General features: G+C 40.3%; 1 protein-coding gene across 1 annotated transcript in view; it reads right to left on the reverse strand.

Moving 5' to 3' along the window:
* Window positions 1-19,927, reverse strand: part of SLC9C2 (solute carrier family 9 member C2 (putative)) — a 93,447-nt gene that overhangs the window by 48,044 nt on the left and 25,476 nt on the right. The window contains exons 8-11 of the mRNA XM_069479196.1: window positions 18,718-18,861; window positions 9,076-9,244; window positions 6,852-6,933; window positions 46-212 (exon numbers count right to left, since the gene is read on the reverse strand). Coding sequence (XP_069335297.1) covers window positions 46-212; window positions 6,852-6,933; window positions 9,076-9,244; window positions 18,718-18,861 — 562 coding nt within the window. The remainder of the gene's footprint in view (window positions 1-45; window positions 213-6,851; window positions 6,934-9,075; window positions 9,245-18,717; window positions 18,862-19,927) is intronic.

The raw sequence follows: 19,927 nt of genomic DNA on the forward strand, positions 1-19,927 counted from the left end.
AAAGGAAAGGAAAGGAAGACTATTTTTTGCCAGGTATCAACTCACAGGAATGATATAGTCAATCTTTGTTTTTTCTTCTACGAAGGTCCAATTAACATTTGTCAACATTTTTTCTGTTTTAGATAAAGTTATTGTGTTTTGTATTATCTCCTGTATATGCTGACTGACATTTTCCATAGCCATTTGTCTTGGGAGAGAAATAGCACACAAACCTGTAACAAAGAAAAGCAAGGCCCTTAATAGTGAAGACTGCAAAGGAAAGCAAAAATTGTTACATGATTATGCAGTGAAATCTTGAGATCACTTGCATGGAAAAACCAGAGTGGTTAGAATAAGGACAATTTTTGTCCAAAATTTTCTAGAAAATTACCCAACGACCTGTTTCCTTTTGGGTATATAGCTCAACTTTATCGAACTCAACTACTAAAGAATGTTTATTAGTTTCCTTTCCTTCCCTATAGCTAAAGACATGACTTACTACTTCAAGGCACCCAATCATTATTTCTCAAAGTGTAGAAAAATATTTGTGTCTTCTACAAGTAGAAGGGCTGCTTATTAAACTATGCAAATTCCTGGGCTCCACCTTATACCTACAGAATCAGATTGGCTTGGGAATTTGCATTAACAAGTTTTACAACTGTTTCCTATATACTGTATACCACAATTTAAGGGCCACTACAATATAGATTCCTCAAATTTAGCAACTCTGTTTCCTTTTTTTTTTTTTTTTTTTTTTTTGGCTGAGTTTTTCAAACCTAGCTCTAACATTTAAGTGACCCTTCTGGGCCAATGCTGTCCAAAAGAACTTTCTGAGCTGAAGGGAATATTCTAATCTGCACTGTCCAATGTAGTAGCCACTAGCCACATGTGGCTAAGGACCACTTGAACTGTGGCTGGGGCGAGACTGTGGAATTGAATTTTTAGTTTATATAATTTTAAATAGCCACATGTGACTGGTGGCTATTGGATTAGATGGTGCAGATCTAGCCTGTTGGAGGTTTGGCTTCTTCATCTGTAAAATGGCATCTGTGAAACACACCCTAAGTAAGGTTGTTTTGAGGATCGTGGGTTAGAATGCATGCAAAGCATTTCAACATTTGATCTGTGCCCCTAGCCTCATGCCCAGCATGGAGTTCAGGCTCAGTAAGACAACAAAGTGGGACCCTTCAGGTATCCCCCTTTATTTTGGCCTAGAATCGGTACTTTGAGGCCTGACATTAACTGAGGGTTCAGGCAGCACAAGGATTTTGATCAGCACTTGTGCTGAGGCCATGGAAAAGCAATCCATCTTTCAGAGAACTTTTCTATCGGTGGCCAAGAATGTTCTGCATGAGGAAACCTATTAACTGCTTCATGTGAGTGAATATTTACAGGAAGTTAGAAAATGCTGACTTTAGCTGGCAACTCTGTTTCCTGACCAGAAAATCTATACGTTCAAAATTTGTAACCCTTTGTATTTTCTTGAGATATGAATTTGAAGATATAGCTATGACACTCGCCTGTCAAAGAGAAGAATTTAACTAGCAAATGACTTAGCCTACTCATTCACAATTCCATCTCAATAAAGTAGTTCTCTCTTTGTAATTGCATATGAAATATCTCTTAAAGGATTAAAATGGTTTCTGAATGTTTCAGTTTAACTTTATTTCATTCTCCATGGGATACTGTGTGCAATTGAAGTACTTGAAATTCGGGGGACTCAAAAAGGTCTGGAGGCATACCCCTCTCAAGTATCAGGATCAGTTCTCTATGACCCAGAGCACAGATGCTGAAGAGTCAGCAGTTGTTAGCTTGTTGGCTTTAGATTTAAAATTCTCATGGCTAAGACTACAAAAGAAGCAAATGTATTCAGTTGCCCAAGTAGATCCTACCCATATGATGAGGCAACAGCCACTTTCCAGGTGCTCTGGGGAAACATGAGTGTATGTGGGCCACTGGGTGGCACTGGTACATCTGAATGCGCTCCCAGTGTTTAAGATGATCCTGGAGGAACATGAGGAGGGGTCTCTTAAAAGCATTAGACCAGATGGAGCTAGGTGGTTGGAAACTCTTACTGATAAAATTCAATTCTGTCAAGTTCCTGTTAAATGTGTGTCACACATAGTATGTCTAGAAAGGATGAGCATTGATTCGGAAAGGATAAAGTACTTGCTGTGTAATCTTTGTTCTATAATGAATAGAAAAAAAGAAATAGAGGAAGAAAATTCTGAAGTTTAGTTAGTACAACCAAAATGTTATAGAGTGGGAAAAGAAAAGAAAAAAAGCATTACCATGATAGTAAAACTCCTTGCTGATCTCACCTTTGAGTACCCGAGTAGGAGGAATTACAAGAAAGCAAGCATGGGAGAAACACAGACGTTGAATCTTAAGCAAAGAGGGCAGAATGGGTCTGGATCCCCAGGAGCCAAAGGAATTTGGTGGGAAGGAAGGTGTGAGCAAGCCTACTGGGATCAGATTAGCTGCACTCACACTCCAGTGTGGGCTTTTGCTGATTCAAGCACACCTCTTCACTGCAAACAAGAGCAAACCCACAATTTGGGAAAAAGGAAAGCTGTCAAAAATCTGCCCTATTTACTAGCCCCATTCATACATTAGAGCCCTTGGCTTTGAGGTGGGCTGTCACAGGAAGTTCTGCAAGAATATCTATGGGACACAGCTGCAGGAATGGGCAGGACTGTCTGAAAAGACACAAGCAAAGCGATGATGTCTCTATGGGCAGGGCACGGTAAATTAATCAGGCTATTTCCCTACTTAGAAGAACTCTCCTTCAATGCTGCCCTTCCTTTGCTCTCAGTTCCATGCTCTACAAGAAAGCTTCTGATTACCAATTTGGTTTATCAAGGAAATTTATATTCAGAGGTGAATACTCTGATAATATCACAAGTATTCCAGACATAGAAAAAAATCCTCGCTACAAATTAGTCAATTGATTTTATGGTTTATCCATGAACACGGTGAATGTGTTACAGGTATACCTTGATTTATTGTGTTTCACTTTATTTTTATTTATTTGTTTATTTGTTTATTTATTTTAGTTCAGAGTATTATGGAGGTACAAATGCTTTGGTTACATACATCGCCTTTGCACTGCCTGAGTCAGAGCTACAAGCGTGCCCATCCCCCAGACAACACACACCGCAACCCTTAGGTGTGAATTTACCCATCCCCTCCTCCCTGCTACTACCTGCCCAACACCCTATGAATGTTACTTCCCATAGGTACACATTACTGTTGATTGATTAGTACCAATTTAATGGTGAGTACATGTGGTGCTTGTTTTTCCATTCTTTTTTAAAAATATTTCTTATTTCAGCATATTATGGGGGTACAAACATTTGGGTTATGTATATTGTCCTTGCCCCACCCGAGTCAGAGCTTCAAGCGTGTCCATCCCCCAGACAGTGTGCACCACACCCATTAGGTGTGAATATACCCATCCACTCCTCCCTCTTCCCATCTGCCCGACACCCGATGAATGTTATTACTATAGGTGCACTTAAGTGTTGGTCAGTTAAGTCAGTTAATACCAATTTGATGGTAAGTACATATGGTGCTTGTTTTTCCATTCTTGTGTCTCACTTTACTGTGCTTTGCAGATATTGCATTTTTTTACAAATTAAAGATTTGTGGCCAGTCATCGGTGATTTTTTATGTTACTATTGCAATTGTTTTGGGGTGCCACAAACTGTGTCTGTATGAGACAGCAAACCTAATCAACAAATGTGTGTGTTCTGACTGCTCCACCAAGTGGCCTTTCCCATCCCTCCCACCCTCTATGCCCCTCCACCTCTTCTCTCCCTCTGCTCAGGGCTCCCTATTCCCTGAAACAAAACAATATTGAAATTAGGCTATTTAATAAGCCTACAATGGCCTCTAAGTGTTCAAGTGAAAGGAAGAGTTGCATGTTTCTCACTTTAAATCAAAAGCTAGAAATGATTACACTTAGTGATGAAGGCATGTCAAAAGCCAAGATAGGCTGTAAGCTAGTCATCTTGTGCCAAACAGCCAAGTTGTGAGTGCAGTGGAAAAGTTCTTGAAGGACATTAAAAGTATTCTTCCAGTGAATACATGAATGATAAGAAAGCAAAACAACCTTATTGCTGATACGGAGAAAGTTTCAGTGGTCCAGACAGAAGATCAAACCAATCGCAACATTCCCTTAGGCTAAAGCCTAATCCAGAGCAAGACTCTAACTTTGTTTAATTCTATGAAGGCTGAGGAAGGAAGCTGCAGAAGAAAAGTTGGAAGCTAGCAGAGGTTGAGTTATGAAGTTAAAGGAAAGAAGCCATCTCCATGACATAAAAGTACAAGATAGGTAAAGCAGTAAGTGCTGATGTAGAAGCTACAGCAAGTTATCCAGAAGATCTAGATAAGATAATTGATGAAGGTGGCTACATTAAACAACAGATTTTCCATGTAGACAAAACAGCCCTCTATTGGAAGAAGATGCCATCTAGGACTTTCATAGCTGTAGAGGAGAAGTCAATGCCTGCCTTCAAAACTTCAAAGGACAGGCTGACTCTCTTGTTAGGGGCTAAAGTAGCTGGTGACTTTAAGTTGAAGCCAATGCTCATTTGCCATTCCAAAAACCCAAGGGCCCTTAGGAATTATGCTAAATCTACTCTGCCTGTGCTCTATAAATGAAAAAACAAAGCCTGGGTGACAGCACATCTGTTTACAGCATGGTGTACTGAATATTTTAAGCCCACTGTTGAGACCTGCTACTCAGGAAAAAAGATTCCTTTCAAAGTACTGCTGTTTACCGACAATGCACCTAGTCAGCCAAGAGCTCTGATGGAGATGTACAAGGAGATGAATGTTGTTCTCATGCCTGCTAATACAACATTCATTCTGCAGCCCCTTGATCAGGGAGTTATTTCAACTTTCAAGTCTTATTATTTAAGAAATATATTTTATAAGGCCATAGCTGTTATAGACAGTGATTCCTCTAATGGATCTGGGCAGTCAACTGAAAACCTTCCGGAAAGGATTCACCATTTTAGATGCCATTAAGAATATTCATAACTCATGGGAGGAGGTAAAAATATCAACATTAACAGGAGTTTGTAAGAAGTTGATTCCAACTTCTCATGGATGACTTTGAGGGGTTCAAGACTTCTGCAGAGGAGGTCACTGCAGATGTGGTGGAAATAGCAAGAGAACTAGAATTAGAAGTGGAGCCTGAAGATGTGACTGAATTGCTGCAATCTGATAAAACTTGAACAGATGAGTTGCTTCTTATGAATGAGCAAAGAAAGCGGTTTCTTTTTTTTTTTTTTTTTTTGTTGAGACAGAGTCTCACTTTGTTGCCCAGGCTAGAGTGAGTGCCGTGGCGTCAGCTTAGCTCACAGCAACCTCAAACTCCTGGGCTCAAGCGATCCTACTGCCTCAGCCTCCCGAGTAGCTGGGACTACAGGCATGCGCCACTATGCCCGGCTAATTTTTTCTATATAGATTTTTAGGTGTCCATATAATGTGTTTCTATTTTTAGTAGAGACGGGGTCTCGCTCAGGCTGGTCTCGAACTCCTGACCTTGAGCAATCCACCCGCCTCGGCCTCCCAGAGTGCTAGGATTACAGGCGTGAGCCACCGCGCCCGGCCGAAAGCGGTTTCTTGAGATGGAATATACTGCTGGTGAAGATACTGTGTACATTGTTAAAATGACAACAAAGGATTTAAAATATCTCATAAACTTAGCTGATAAAACAGTGGCAGCATTTGAGAGAATTGACTTCAATTTTGAAATAAATTCCACTGTGAGTAAAATGGAACCAAACAGCATCACATGCTGCAGAAAAATCTTTCATGAAAGGAAGAGTCAATCGATGACATAAACCTCACTGTTGTGTTGTTTTAAGAAATTGTCAAAGCCACTCCAACCTTCAGCAACCACCACCCTGATCAGTCAGCAGCCATCAACATAGAGGCAACACTCTCCACCAGCAAAAAGATTAGGACTTGCTGAAGGTTCAGATGATCATTAACAATAAAGTACTTTTAATTAAGGCATATACGTTTTTTAGACATAATGCCATTGCATTATAATAGACTACAGTATAGTGTAAACAGAACTTTTATGTACATTAGGAACCCAAATAGTTTGTATGACTATTTTTTCTTTACTGCAATACTCGCTTTAATGCGCAGACACTCACTTTACTACCATACTTGCTTTACTGTGGTGGTCTAGAACCAAACCTGCAATAGCTCCAAAGTATGCCTGTATCTGTAAATCTCCAGTAGTCTGATCAATTTTAGATACCTGACAAAATCAGGTCTCTGCACTAGCAAAGTTGAGGACCAAGTCATGGCACATCAGACTATACTTAAACCCTACCATAAAATTTTGCCTAATCTTCCCCAATTAGCTTTTCCCCCAGATAATTTCTGGAGAGTGCCCCTAAAAGAAAGCTGCTTACCTTCCATTGCCACACACCCCTCTCCCCACCATTTTCCCCTTCTCGTTAATTGGATTGTAGAGATGGTGGCAGTGAGCAGGCTTCTACCCTGTAGATAAGAGCAACACCTTAGGGAATGGAGGAGCAACAAAAGAAAAGGAATCTGGATCTCAGGACAACCTCGTGGAGCAGAACCATCTCACTTGTCTGGACTTCTTGTTGGAAGGGAAAGAAAACCCCTCTGTCTTGTTTAAGCCTCTGTTCATTGGTTTCTGTTAAACAGGCAGAACCAATATCCCAATTACTACAGCATCTATATACAATGAGTGAATGAAAATGAATAATTTCTAAACCAATTCCTTGAGCTCCATGAGAAATGTCCCCATGACTCCCAACAATAACCTATTTGCATTATTCTCCCCAGTTAATTTGTGCATAATTCATATACTTTACCTAATGTCTTGGCTGACCAAATCATCAGATATGAATTTATTCCCATGGTCAGTAATGATATTGCTTGCACATAGAATATAAACTAAAAATAAAACACATTAAATAGTTAGAACCAAAACATTAAATAAGATCTCCAAAGGTAATGATTGTTCAATTAACCACCAACAAAATTCTATCTTAATCCACATTTTTGAATCCTGCCCCTAATAAGTAAGTTGAGGCCAAAGGGCTATTCTGTGGACACTGCTTGAATATAATGTACTGGGGCAGAAATTAATTTTTGATCTGAATGAGGAAAAAAATACATCATATAGATCCTGGGTTAAGGACACTGAGGAAAGAGCTCTCTACAGTTTCCACTTTTGGCAGCAGTCATGCAAGGACAGCAAGGTGGTAGCATCACAGACATGACCATGGAACTTACAGGGTGGGGAGAAAGCCTAGCAACAACAGGCAAGGGTGACTGTGGACAGGGGAGGGAGGTGTGCCTGCCACCGGCATTTACTTTAGCTGTACAAGAAGCTCTGAAGGAGCAGGCAGGAGCCATGGTGGGGTCTGGAGGGGTGCTGTGCAGCAGCAGAAAGACAACCACTTTTATAGGCTATGGCTGTGCTATTTTTCAACCATGTGATCTGGGGTCAGTTAACCACTGTAAGCCTCATGTCCTTCACTGAAAAATGGAGTTAGTAGCAGTGTCTTCTCCAGAGAGTGTTTCCCAAACTTGACTGCTAACAACAATCACCTGAAGTGTTTGTTAAACATACTGACTCCCAAGCCCCTTCTCTGCAGGTTGTGATTCTAGAGGTCATAGGGTGGAGCCAAGGAGATTCTTAACATCAGACAGAATTAGGACACACTGTAAAATGATAATCAAATGTTAGTTAACTTCTTACTGACTTGGTTTTAGGCCAATTCCCTGTATAAAAGAGAATTGAAGAAGCTCAAATGTTGGTTATTATACTTTTCCTTTGGAACAGGGAAGGACTCAAAGTCTTTGCAAAACAGGTATACTAGAACTCCAACTTAATGCCCTGACATGGCCACAGATATAAATCCTCAGGAAATATGTGGTGAGGAATATGCTACTCCATCAAAAAAAGCACTTCCTCTTTTGGGAGTTAGGGCACCTGAGTTCTTTTCCTATTGTGGTACATATGGAAGGCTACTCTCTTATTTTGATTTCTCCACTTGCAAGATGGAGAGGTTGACAGTTGCTTCCAAAAAGAAAGTATTTGAAAAACACTGTACTGCTTGGGCCTTCTAGGACATGAGCAAAATAGTGAAGAACAGAAAGTCCACTGTAAATCAGACAATATTAGGAAGCTCTGTACATCTACTTCTGGATTCCTTGGTAGAGAGACAGGTGGTCTCAAGTTCATATTATTCAAGTGGTTTTCTCCCTCCTAGAAGGAGGTTTTCGGGCTACTTCACTGGGAGGTGGTGGGAGGCTGATCCTGGGGATTTCTAGCAAGTTCTCTAACTAGTTCACACAGTACTGTCACAAACGACAAGGTACCCTAACACACAGGGTGGCCAGCAGATGCACTAGACTCTCTGGATCTTGCCTGGAGTGTCAGGACCACAGATGCTGCCACCACCAGACTGCCCAGAAATCTACCTGCTAACCCATGGGAAAAAGGCTTTGAGAAAGAGTAGAAAGGAAACACAAGTTTTGTGTTTCACTATAGGTAATGGAGTTTTCAGCAAGAATTTTCTAAGAAATTAATTTTTTTAAATTAGCCCTAAAGACATAAATATAATGAGATGAAATATTTGCAAAATCTTTCTTCTCTCAGTATATGTAACTAGTGTTTCAGGTTTTGTTCTAACAGCTACAGGATTCTTCATAAGGACGTTATTTTTTTCATGCTTTCTGACAGCTATGGAAAAACAGCATTTGTGTCAGGTATTTTACTATGCATCATCTCAATCCACAACTGGAAATTGAGGCTCAGCAAGGCTGGTGAACTTCCTCAAGGTCCCCAGCCTGTGAATGGTAGAGTCAGGATTGGCACCCAATTTCATGTAACACCAAGTCCGTAACCACTACATGACTATTGGTCCCTTTCGTGCTGTCAATATAAATAAATTTCCTACTTAAAAGAATGCATTTTAAAAATCTAATTCAAAACTGGTTAACTTTATTATTGAATACTTTGACAAGTGCTACAAAATAAGTAAAAATGAACAAAAAGAAAAAATCATGACACATAATTTTTCCTACCATTTGTGGTGCATCTACTTTTTCTTCAGACAAATTGTAAATATCAGGAGCCAAGAGTAAACTAACAACTCCTCTAATTCCAGAGCATGTGATAACAACTCCGCATCGCCAATTATATTCATAACTTGAATACATCAAAATAGGGCTCACTAAGGAAATAGTAAGCAATCTGTGGAGAGAAAAATGTTAAAAATAAACAAATCACACCTTATGTATTTTAATGTTATTCACAGTTGAAACCATATACTGAATACTAAATTTCACAGAAAAACTTTCAGGAAAGATAAAACAATGCAGTTTATTGATAATTCATTCAAACTTCATGGAACTAATCAAATCTGCTATCTAAATTTTGCATGTAATACTCAAGTCCAGAAAAATAATGCTAGAAATTCTAAACAAATATAAGGAAGTATCATTAACACCAGTGTGTACTGCTTAGATGATAAACTTCTGCAGGGAAACCTCTTCAAAGAATGTTGACAAACTCTTCTATTCCCCAAAAAGCCATAAAATAACTGAATTCAGAATTTAGAATGGGGGGATAATATGTAGATCATAACCAAAAAGTAAAATTATTGTAGACACATTAGTAAACTTAACCCAACAAATTTTTCTTGAGCTCCCATAAGTATCATACACTAAATGTCACATGAATAATTTCCATTTGTGCCTTCTTGCTCTCCAGATCATTTCCCTGTAGGATCTTCTGCCAAAATTTAAAATCTATCTTTAGGAGATCTACACTGAAAGAATATCAGTACTATTATTCAAATGATTTAGAACAAATGAAACTTCAGCAAAAGTAAAATCAGACATGTTCTTAGCCTCAAAAAGTATATTGCATATCAGTTACTCAGCTAGGAATTATACAAGCCAATTTAGAGAATTCCTATCATTGAGAAACAGAAAATCTATAATCACTACCTATAAAATATATAATTAATTTGGGCAAACTCCTCTGCCTTGCATTCAAGCCTTTTGCAAAGTGACTTTTAACCAACCTTTTTAGCCTTACTAAATAATCTTTCCCTAAAATATCAGAGTCCAGCAAAAATAGGACAACTTTTTGATGTCATTTCCTGATATCAAAAACAGGGAGGCAGTGTAGAAGAGCCTCTGAAGTCGGTCTACCTGTGTCAAATTTAGGCCTGTCATTTACCAACTACATAAACCTAAGCAAGTTATTTAACCTCTCTCAGCTTCTTCATCTGTAAAATGAAGATGATGATAACAATTGTACTTGCCTCAAAGGATTATTGTGACAATTAAATTAAATGAGGCAACACTCATAGGGTTTAGAATCATGCTTTGTATGTGGTCAGCACTCAATACATGATCAATACATAATCATAATTACATATGGTATAATTATGTATCAATACATAATACTCAATTAGCAATGATTATTATGTCCATGACTTTCCATTTCCTTGTCATGTCTCATCCTCTCTGAAGTGTTTTTCTCAGTAAGTCTCTATGGAAAGCCCACCCATACGTTTGGGGCCCACTTAATGATGATTCTGTCCATCAAAGCCTTTCCTCTAGTGAAATGGAGCCATTAGTTCAGCAAGATTTCTGGCACTTATTAGCCATTTGACCTTGGGGAAGGTACTTAGCTTTTCTTGGCCAATTTCTTCATCTATAAAACTGAGGCAATAATTCTCATCTCCTAGTGTTGTTATGAAGATGATATGAGATAATAGATGTATAGCTGAGTCAAGCAATGTGCAAAAAGCCATGTATCTTTCTTTATACTCTGTGACCAATCTCAGTTTGCACACAAGTTTCCATGGTAGAAAGAAATGTAAATTTTCAAATTATACAACTTAGTCTCTTCTAGTTTAAAAGACTCTTTGGATTTGCCTTGGTCTTGCCTGTGCAAACAGTCAATTCAAAGTTCCCTACAAAAAGCAGTTTTTCCTATTTCCCAAGATGTTTCCCCCTGCCCTGCATTTCCAAGACAAGGTATAGGAGAAAATTAACACAGCTCATGGCATCAGGGAGAAGGTTGCAGAGAACTGTCTGTTGATTTAGGTGTCTTGTGTTTGGCCTGTGGCCCCTGTTCTCGACACATTGACTGGGAAGTATCCTTGGTCTATTTTTCTCAGCAAAGCCAGTGCATGGTATTATCATTGCTCAGATTGTCTCACTATCTCCCCTGTCAACTAGACCTCCCACCCATAAGCACTGCAGATCCCTTGAGGTCTGCTGCCTTTCCCATTTGACCCTAGGTTTGGATGGTCTCCCTTGCAGGCTTCAAACTCAGGGTCACTTTGGTGGCCCCCTCTAGCAAACTCACCAAGTATCTCTTAGTTCTCCCCAGAGGAGAAAAGAACTTCTGGACCTCTCCCATGTCATGAAGGGATTAAGTAAGAATCAAAGGCCCTAATCTCAGGCTTACTCTCTGCTACCAAACCAACCGTTTCTACTCAGTAGCATTAGCTGTACACTGGCTCGTGCCACCCTATGAGGCTGCATTTTCTCAGAGTTCCCAACAGGGGTGCGGGGGTGGGGGTGGGGTTGAGGTGAAATGGCATCCCCACCCTAGTCTCAACTCCCTCTCACCTCTCCCTTTCCAGCAATGGTTCTACTTCCTTTCTTGTTTTCATATCCTCCATCATCTATACTATGGCATAAAATAAAAACATATAATCCTAAACTACCAAGCTTGTCTCTTGATATTTAAAAAAAGGTACTTTCAGAATTTAGCAAAGTATTCTCATCTTCAGCAAAGCCTGGCTTTCAGGACTGTTATCTCATTGTGGGGTTTCAGAAATATTTGGAAGTCAAAAGCTGAATACAAACTCTTTCTTTATTTTGGCATTCCATTATAAAACCTTAATACTCCTTCTTTTGGCTATACAGAGGGAAGGTCATATATGAAGAAGTTAAAAAAAAGACACCAACATATTACAAAAAGCACACCCCCTTTTACAGAGGATATTGTGGCATTTCACCTAGGCACTCTCTTCAGGGCTGACATATCAATTCCCCACCTGGTAGGAATCTAAGGCTTTAGTGGGCCCTCGTGGCTCTGTCCCTCACTGCACGTTGCCCCGGCACTCAGGAACCTGCCCCACTCAAAGTTGTTTCTCTTTCAAGAGATGGCCCTTGGCCAACGACTGCATGAGGCAGGGATACCAGGGTCTGACCTCTTGCCTTGAAAGCGGGACAACTCCAAAAGCCCTCCCAACTCACAGCTTCCCATAGCTCAGCTGAGCCTCAAGTGAAACTGTGCTGTGGGTCAGCTTCTCCCTCTGCCCCATGCTGCCTCCTCGCTCGCCCAATACCTTCTGCCACAGTCTCCCAACTCTCTCATAATCTGTTCCCAGGAAACCCAATCTATGACTCCTTTGAATATGTAAATCTGGCACCAAGTGGGCATTCCATAGAACCCCACAACTAGCTATGAAGCCCCATAACACATTTATTAAGCCTCCCTTATGATGCTTATCTTTTCTTATGTTCCAGTTATGTATATACTTATCCTTCTGACTGTATGATAAACTTCTTGAGGAGAGATACTGTCTGTGGCCCTTGAGAATTCAAACAGCAAGACCTGTTGTGTTTATAAAGTTACTCCTTTTAGGTGAAGAGACATGAGGTTACTGTTTGCCTGGAATGGAGGTGGGGGTGAGAGATATCACCAGAGACCAGTGGAAAAAAAGCACCATATTCTTTGGCTTCTAAGTTGAAAGGCCACTTATGTTTTTAAGGCAAGTTTGCATAGCTGTACAACCAAGAGACCTGGAAGTAGAACTGGCTAAACCAGTATCCTCTGTCCCCAGACTAAAAAGTTGCTAGGTACACTGCTGGTGGGACTACAAACTAGTGCAACCTCTGTGGAAAGTAATATGGAGATACCTTAAACAGATACAAGTAGACCTACCATTTGATCCAGCAATCCCATTATTGGGCATCTACCCAAAAGAACAAAAGACATTCTATAACAAAGATATCTTCACCCGAATGTTTATAGCAGCACAATTCACAATTACGAAGATGTGGAAACAACCCAAGTGTCCATCAATACATGAGTGGATTAATAAAATGTGGTATATATATATATATATATATATACACACCATGGAGTACTACTCAGCTATAAGAAACAATGGTGATATAGCACCTCTTGTATTTTCCTGGAAAGAGTTGGAACCCATTCTACTAAGTGAAGTATCCCAAGAATGGAAAAATAAGCACCACATGTACTCACCAGAAAATTGGTTTCACTGATCATCACCTAAGAGCACATTTAGGAATAACATTAATCAGGTGTCGGGTAGATGTGGGTTGGGGAGGGGATGGTGTATACATACATAATGAGTGCAATGTGCACTGTCTAGGGGATGGACACATTTGAAGCTCTGAGTCGGGGAGGTGGGGGGGGCAAGGGCAATATAGGTAACCTAAACTTTTGTACCCCCACACTATGCTGAAATAAGAATAAAAAAAAATGTAAAAAAAAAAAAATAGTTGCTAGGAAACAGTGTCTCTATGCCACCCTCAGTCTGGGGCACCAGGGAGGAGGAAGGGAAAGAGAAGACATGGAATGACACTCTCTAATTGTAAGCAGAGGTGACTGACATGCTGTTTTCCCACTAAAGTGAAAGCCTGAATAATTCCAATAGATCTAAAGTCAGGGACTCAAAGGGGAGAACTTCAAGGTGGGAGAAGCTGTTCAGAGAAATGTGGGGTCCTGCTGATGCCTGCCGTGTGAATAGGAAGTCTGCCAATCTCTCAGGAGTATCACCAACCTAAGGGAGCTGGACACAACACAGTCCTGACTAGAGCCCCTGTCCAGAGAACAGCCTTCAAGGACATCAACTACTGGTGCCAGAACAGGACTGGCCAGATAAAAAGAAGATCACTAGTCCCTTCCCATTGCCACCATGACTGGCCAATCACACATGAACAGGATCAACCGCTTCCACCCGTTCCCACAAGGACTGAAGGACTGACCGATCACATAAGGGATCCACACCCCCCCATCACTTTTAGTGCCAACCCAAGGGCTGAAAAGAACAATATTAGGCTGGGCGTAGTGGCTCCTGCCTGTGATCCTAGCATTCTGGGAGGCCAAGGCGGGAGGATCGCTTGAGGTCAGGAGTTTGACACTAACCTGAGCAAGAGCAAGACCCTGTCTCTACTAAAAATAGAAAGAAATGATCTGGGCAACTAAAAACATATAGAAAAAAAAATTAGCCAGGCATGGTGGCACATGGCTGTAGTCCCAGCTACTTCGGAGGCTAAGGCAGAAGGATCGCTTGAGCCCAGGAGTTTGAGGTTGCTGTGAACTAGCCTGATGCCACGGCACTCTAGCCCAGGCAGCAGAATGACACTTTGTCTCAAAAAAAAAAAAAAAAAAAAGAAAATAACAATATCAGAGGTGGCTTCATGTATGTATATAACATACTAGACCATAACTAACTGGCCTGAGAAGTCACTGGATTGGAATGAATTTACCTAACTGTATGTAAACTAAATCCACCAGGGTCCACTTCATAGTCACACAGTAAAGCCAGTTCTAAAAATAGAAACTTATTTTTTGTATACTAAGATCTGGGCACTATTATAACAGGTATTAAGTTATATGCCCCATATATATAGGACTTAAAGAAGTCCTACTAAGTCTATATGGAAAAAAATTCATTGAGGTCATCCATGTCACTGCCCCAGTCAGAAACTGGCCCATGTCCCCAATGGCTACGGAAGAGAATTCAGAGCTCCCTGGAGGCGCTGACTTCAACATCAAAGAGGCCAGCTTAAACTTTGTCAAGGTGGAAATCAATTGTACTTTCTTTCCTAACTTTGTAACTTATCAAAGCCAAATCCTGAAGTCTGAATAATTTTAAGATACCTTTTAATGAGTTTCATAATTTTTATTTTTCTGATTATCAAAAATGCAAATAACCTCACAAATTCATAGCTTTCAGTCTACCTTCAAAGGCTGTTAATTTTAAATATGCTTCAAAGTTTTGCCACATAATAAAGTTTATTAACAGATTAGTAACAATTTTCTATTAGTCTTAAAAATATACACATCAAGGGTAAGTGATTTCATAAAAGGTAAGTACAAGATTCTCCACAATTCACACCCCTCAGCAGTTGGGCATTTCGGTTGTTTCTAACTTTTCATCACTATGACTGTAACTACAATGAAGACCTTTTGAATAAATCATTGTCTACATTTTCTAAAATATTTTTAACAGCTTTATTAATATATAAAAATCTGCACATATGTACTTAATGTATATGATGTGATGAGTACATTGTTCATTTTTAATAATCACATTCTTAGAATGGAATATGAACATTTATAAGATTATTGATAAAATTTAGTCATTCAACAGATATGTATAAAAATTCTATTCTAGAATACCTACGGATGTTGTAGAGATCAAGATTCCTGCCCTCAAGGATTACATCACACTGGGGAGACAACCACTAAATCATCAATGGTACAAGTAAGCATCCTGTCATACCTGCATTAAGTGCTACCAAGGAGAATCACACAGTTCCAAAGAGCGTAGAAGAGCAGTGCCTGGCCTGTGGTGGCGGGTGGCAGGGGCAGGAAGCAGCGAGGCTTTCCCTAAGGAAGTATCATCTATTCTGACATCTGCAGGATGAAAAGGCATCCAGGCCAAGGGTGAAGGGCAGCAGGAGGACAGCTTGGAAGGGCCCTGAAGGGACAGTGTCTGAGAGACTTGAAGAAGTCCTGCATTGTCTGTACTGAAGACAGAAAGGGCCAGAGAGTCATTTGAGGTGGCTGGTGAGGGGGGCAGGGACACTGTCCAGCAGGGTCCCTTCCATCACACTCTCTCACAGGACCAAAGTTATGGTTTGTAGAACCACTGATTTTATGGCTGAAAAATGGGACCACTTTTCATTTTTTTATATCTTTAATTTCTAGCAAGTTTGAAATTAAAAAAATATTTTAGTTATTCATAATTCCTCTTTTATGAATTTATACCCTTTGTAAATAAATCTATTGGAGACCTGGTTACTTTTCTTATAGATTTGTATGAATCGGGTTTTGATTATTTATTTTATCTTTGGTTTAAATTATAAAATCAATGTATCAAAATTGCAAAAATTTGAAATAGTAAAGAAGTATATGAAATTTTAAAAAGCCAAAATGCCCTGACTTTATTGCCTCTCCAGAGGAAATTAACCACTCTTAAGGGGTTGGTGTACATTCTTCCAGGAGTTTTCTTAGCTCAAAAAATCATTCAGTATGGTGTTCTCTCTCTCTCTCTCTCTCTCTCTCTCTCTCTTTTTTAGTTTGAGGCAGAGTCTCACTCTGTCACCCAGGCTGAAGTGCAAATGGCCTGATCATAGCTCCGTATAACCTTGAACTCCTGGCTTCAAGCAATCCTCCCACCTCAGCCTCTCAAATTGCTGAAGTTGCAAGCCTGAGTCACTGCACCCGGCCCCTCTCTCTTTTTTTTCATAATTAGTGCTCTAACCTCATATTCCTCTGCTCTCCTCTCTCTCTTATTCAGTGACCAAGGCCTCCCCACTGTTTCCTGCACATGCCAGGCCGGCCCCTCCCCTGGGGCCTACACAGCGATGAGTCTCTTCCTAAAAGCCTTTTCCCCCTGCTGTCTGCCTGGCTCCCTTACCTCTTTCAGATCTTCACTCAGATGTCACCTTTTCTCTGTGAGGCCTACCCTGAATATCTATTTAAAATGCAGCCCACTATGCAATACTGGCTCAACCAAATCCTTCCCCCTGCTTTGTTTGTTTTTCATAGTCTTTATCACTTTCTTTTCATTATTTCATATGCTTTTTGGTTTTGTCTGAAAACCCCTATCATGGTGTAAACTCTTTAATGACAGAAATTTTTGTCTTTTAGGGCTATTTTGTCCACTGAAGTGTCCTAAGCACCTAGAACAATGCCTGACATGTAATAGATGCTTGATAAATATTAGCTGATTGAAAAAACAAATACAGTGGTTTGTTGTCATGTTTTAATTTTATTATTTAATAATGTTTTAGTTTTAAAATTAGATCATTTCTTTGGGAAATTCTTTCATTATGTTGAAGTTTCTTTTTTTTTTTTTTTTTTTTTGAGACAGAGTCTTGCTTTGTTGCCCGGGCTAGAGTGAGTGCCGTGGCGTCAGCCTAGCTCACAGCAACCTCAAACTCCTGGGCTTAGGCAATCCTCCTGCCTCAGCCTCCCAAGTAGCTGGGACTATGGACATGTGCCACCATACTCAGCTAATTTTTTTTTTATATATATATTTTTAGCTGTCCAAATCATTTCTTTCTATTTTTAGTAGAGATGGGGTCTCGCTCTTGCTCAGGCTGGTCTCGAACTCCTGAGCTCAAACGATCCGCCCACCTCGGCCTCCCAGAGTGCTAGGATTACAGGCGTGAGCCACCGCGCCCGGCCATTATGTTGAAGTTTCAATTCCAGCATCCTGAGGAAGTAAGGATAGCCATAATAATAGTAAAAATTTAACTTTACTGAACATTTACTATGTGCCAAGCATGGTGCTAAACTCTTGTACTTGCATTACCTCATTTAATTTTCATAGCAACTCTCTGAGATAGTTCTGTTATTATGCCCATTCTACAGATAAGTAAGTTGGAACTTATATTAAGTATTTGCCCAAAGTCACACAGACACAAAGCTCATAAGTGTGGGAGATGGGATTTGGACCCAGAAATATGCTAGGGAGCAATGACTAATTTAAAAATGATTTTTTAAGAGGTCCAGACAGACAGCCAGAGAAAAGATAAGATGGTCACTGATTTGTCAGCTGCATAGGTACAGCTGGCTGGCACCAATGTTAGGCCCAACACTGTTGGGGTAGGGGATAGGGGTGGCACACAGGACTGTGTACATATTCTCCTGTGTGAGATTGACTATCTAAGTTGCACGCAGTGCCTCTGTGTCAGCAGATGCAAGCTTCCATGAGAACATCTTATAAGGTAAGCTCCCTTGGCCACTACCCTGAGTTTTCAGAGACACTGCCATGAATTCTTAGGACAGACACGACTACCACTAGTGGGCAACGGCATTTTGGAAGAAGCATGCTCACGAAGTCAGGTTTAAATCCCAACTCTGCCCTTACAAGTTGGTTGATTCTAGGCAAGTTTCTAAGCTCTCTGGCTTCATCTGTGAAATGATGCAATAACATTTATCTCGCAGGGTTGTATTCACACTAATGGCATATAGTCCATGGTGAGTGTTTAATAAATGGCTCTATCATAGCTATTGATGATAGTTAATGATGATGAAAGTCAACAAAAATGTTAAGAGCCATGAATCTGGTGTAGTGGTGCTCAAACTTTAACCACCTAGAGAGTAGGTTAAAACTGTTTCCTGGATCTCGTCTTTAGAGATTCAATTCAGTAGGTTGGGATGGGCTCATGAATTTGCATTTCTATCAAGCTTACAGGTGATGCCAATGCTGCAGGTCTACCCTTTCTCATTTTATGAATGAAATCTTGAAAAATAAACACTTACCCAAGTTGCACAGCAAGCTTATTGTCAAGGCTTTGACAACAACGCAGGTTTCCTGAATGCATGTCTGAGGCACTTTTTGCTACACTCGCCTGATTCCCAATTCTACTTCTGGGCTTGACAACCTAAGTTCAGTAAAACAAACTTTAAAATATAATTCTTACCTAGCCAAAGTCACTGTTGTAAATAAGATGAACGTGAAAACTATGGTGTAAAACGTATAATACTTGGTTTCTCCACATCCAATCACAATGCCAAAGAAAGTATATATTAAATGTTGGTATACAGATGAAAACATTGTTAAAAACCTAGGATGAATGAAAAGGAAATGACATTTTTAAGCAATGTATTTTAAAAACATTTTCCTTTTCACATAAAATCATGTATCTTATAACTACCATGCTTGTCTTAGCAGAGGTTCCTGCCTTTGTCTCTGTTACAGTAACATTTAAAAGTATTTTGTGGGATCTGAAAACACCTAGTTCCATATTCTCCATTACTCTCATCATACCAATACCCATGGGCTGCTTTTCACAGCAAAATAATAAGAGCAAGACAGAAAAATGAGGACCTCCCCAAGTTGATGATTTATCCGTTTCTCTGGGATTAGCCGGCAGCATATCAACTGTTGGGCCTGCCACAGCTAAGCCCAGAGCTGGGGTTGCTTCAAGGAGGTACCTGGTTAACATTGACTTTGCCATAACTGAAAAGATCATCTCAATGCCCTCTGCACAACTTCTCCTTCTGTGACTTGCATGTGCTCTTCCCCTTACTTTCAACGCCTCTCCTGTCTGCTTTCCCATCTACTGAACTCCTAAAAGTCTTGTAAGGCTAACTCTAAATCCTATGCTGTCCATGAAACCATCTTAAGCACTCTTCTGAATCCCTACAGTGCCAAACGTCTGCACCACCGTGGTTTTTACGCAGAAGAAAGCATTAGAATCATCCAGATTGCATTCTAAATATCTACACACATAGCCCCACCCCCCCACCCCAAGAGATTCTTACTCAGTGACCACAGCCCAGTGGTGGGGGCATTGGCCAAGGCCTCAGCAGAGTCCGTGTTCCTCCGCTCTGTCTGGTTCCGTGTCAGGGCCAGGTGTGAGATCTACAGGCAGATCTCAAGGCCTCCTGTCTCTCGATTGTTCCTCTCAGGACTTTCCCTTTCAGCCTACTAGGTGAGTGTGTCTGCCCATAAACCAGTATCCTTGCAGGTGGGTCTCAAGAGCTACACTCAGAAAGAAGCATTAGGAAGCCTCATTTTTGCTGCAGATATAAACCAAGTTCTCTGATACAGCGTTACCCCAATCAAGGAGATCCTTGATTCCTTGGGTGATGATGCCTCTCTCTTGATTCATCTGCCTCAGAACTCCT

This window comes from Eulemur rufifrons, chromosome 8, assembly GCF_041146395.1.
Source record: "Eulemur rufifrons isolate Redbay chromosome 8, OSU_ERuf_1, whole genome shotgun sequence".
NCBI classification, from domain to species: Eukaryota; Metazoa; Chordata; class Mammalia; order Primates; family Lemuridae; genus Eulemur; species Eulemur rufifrons.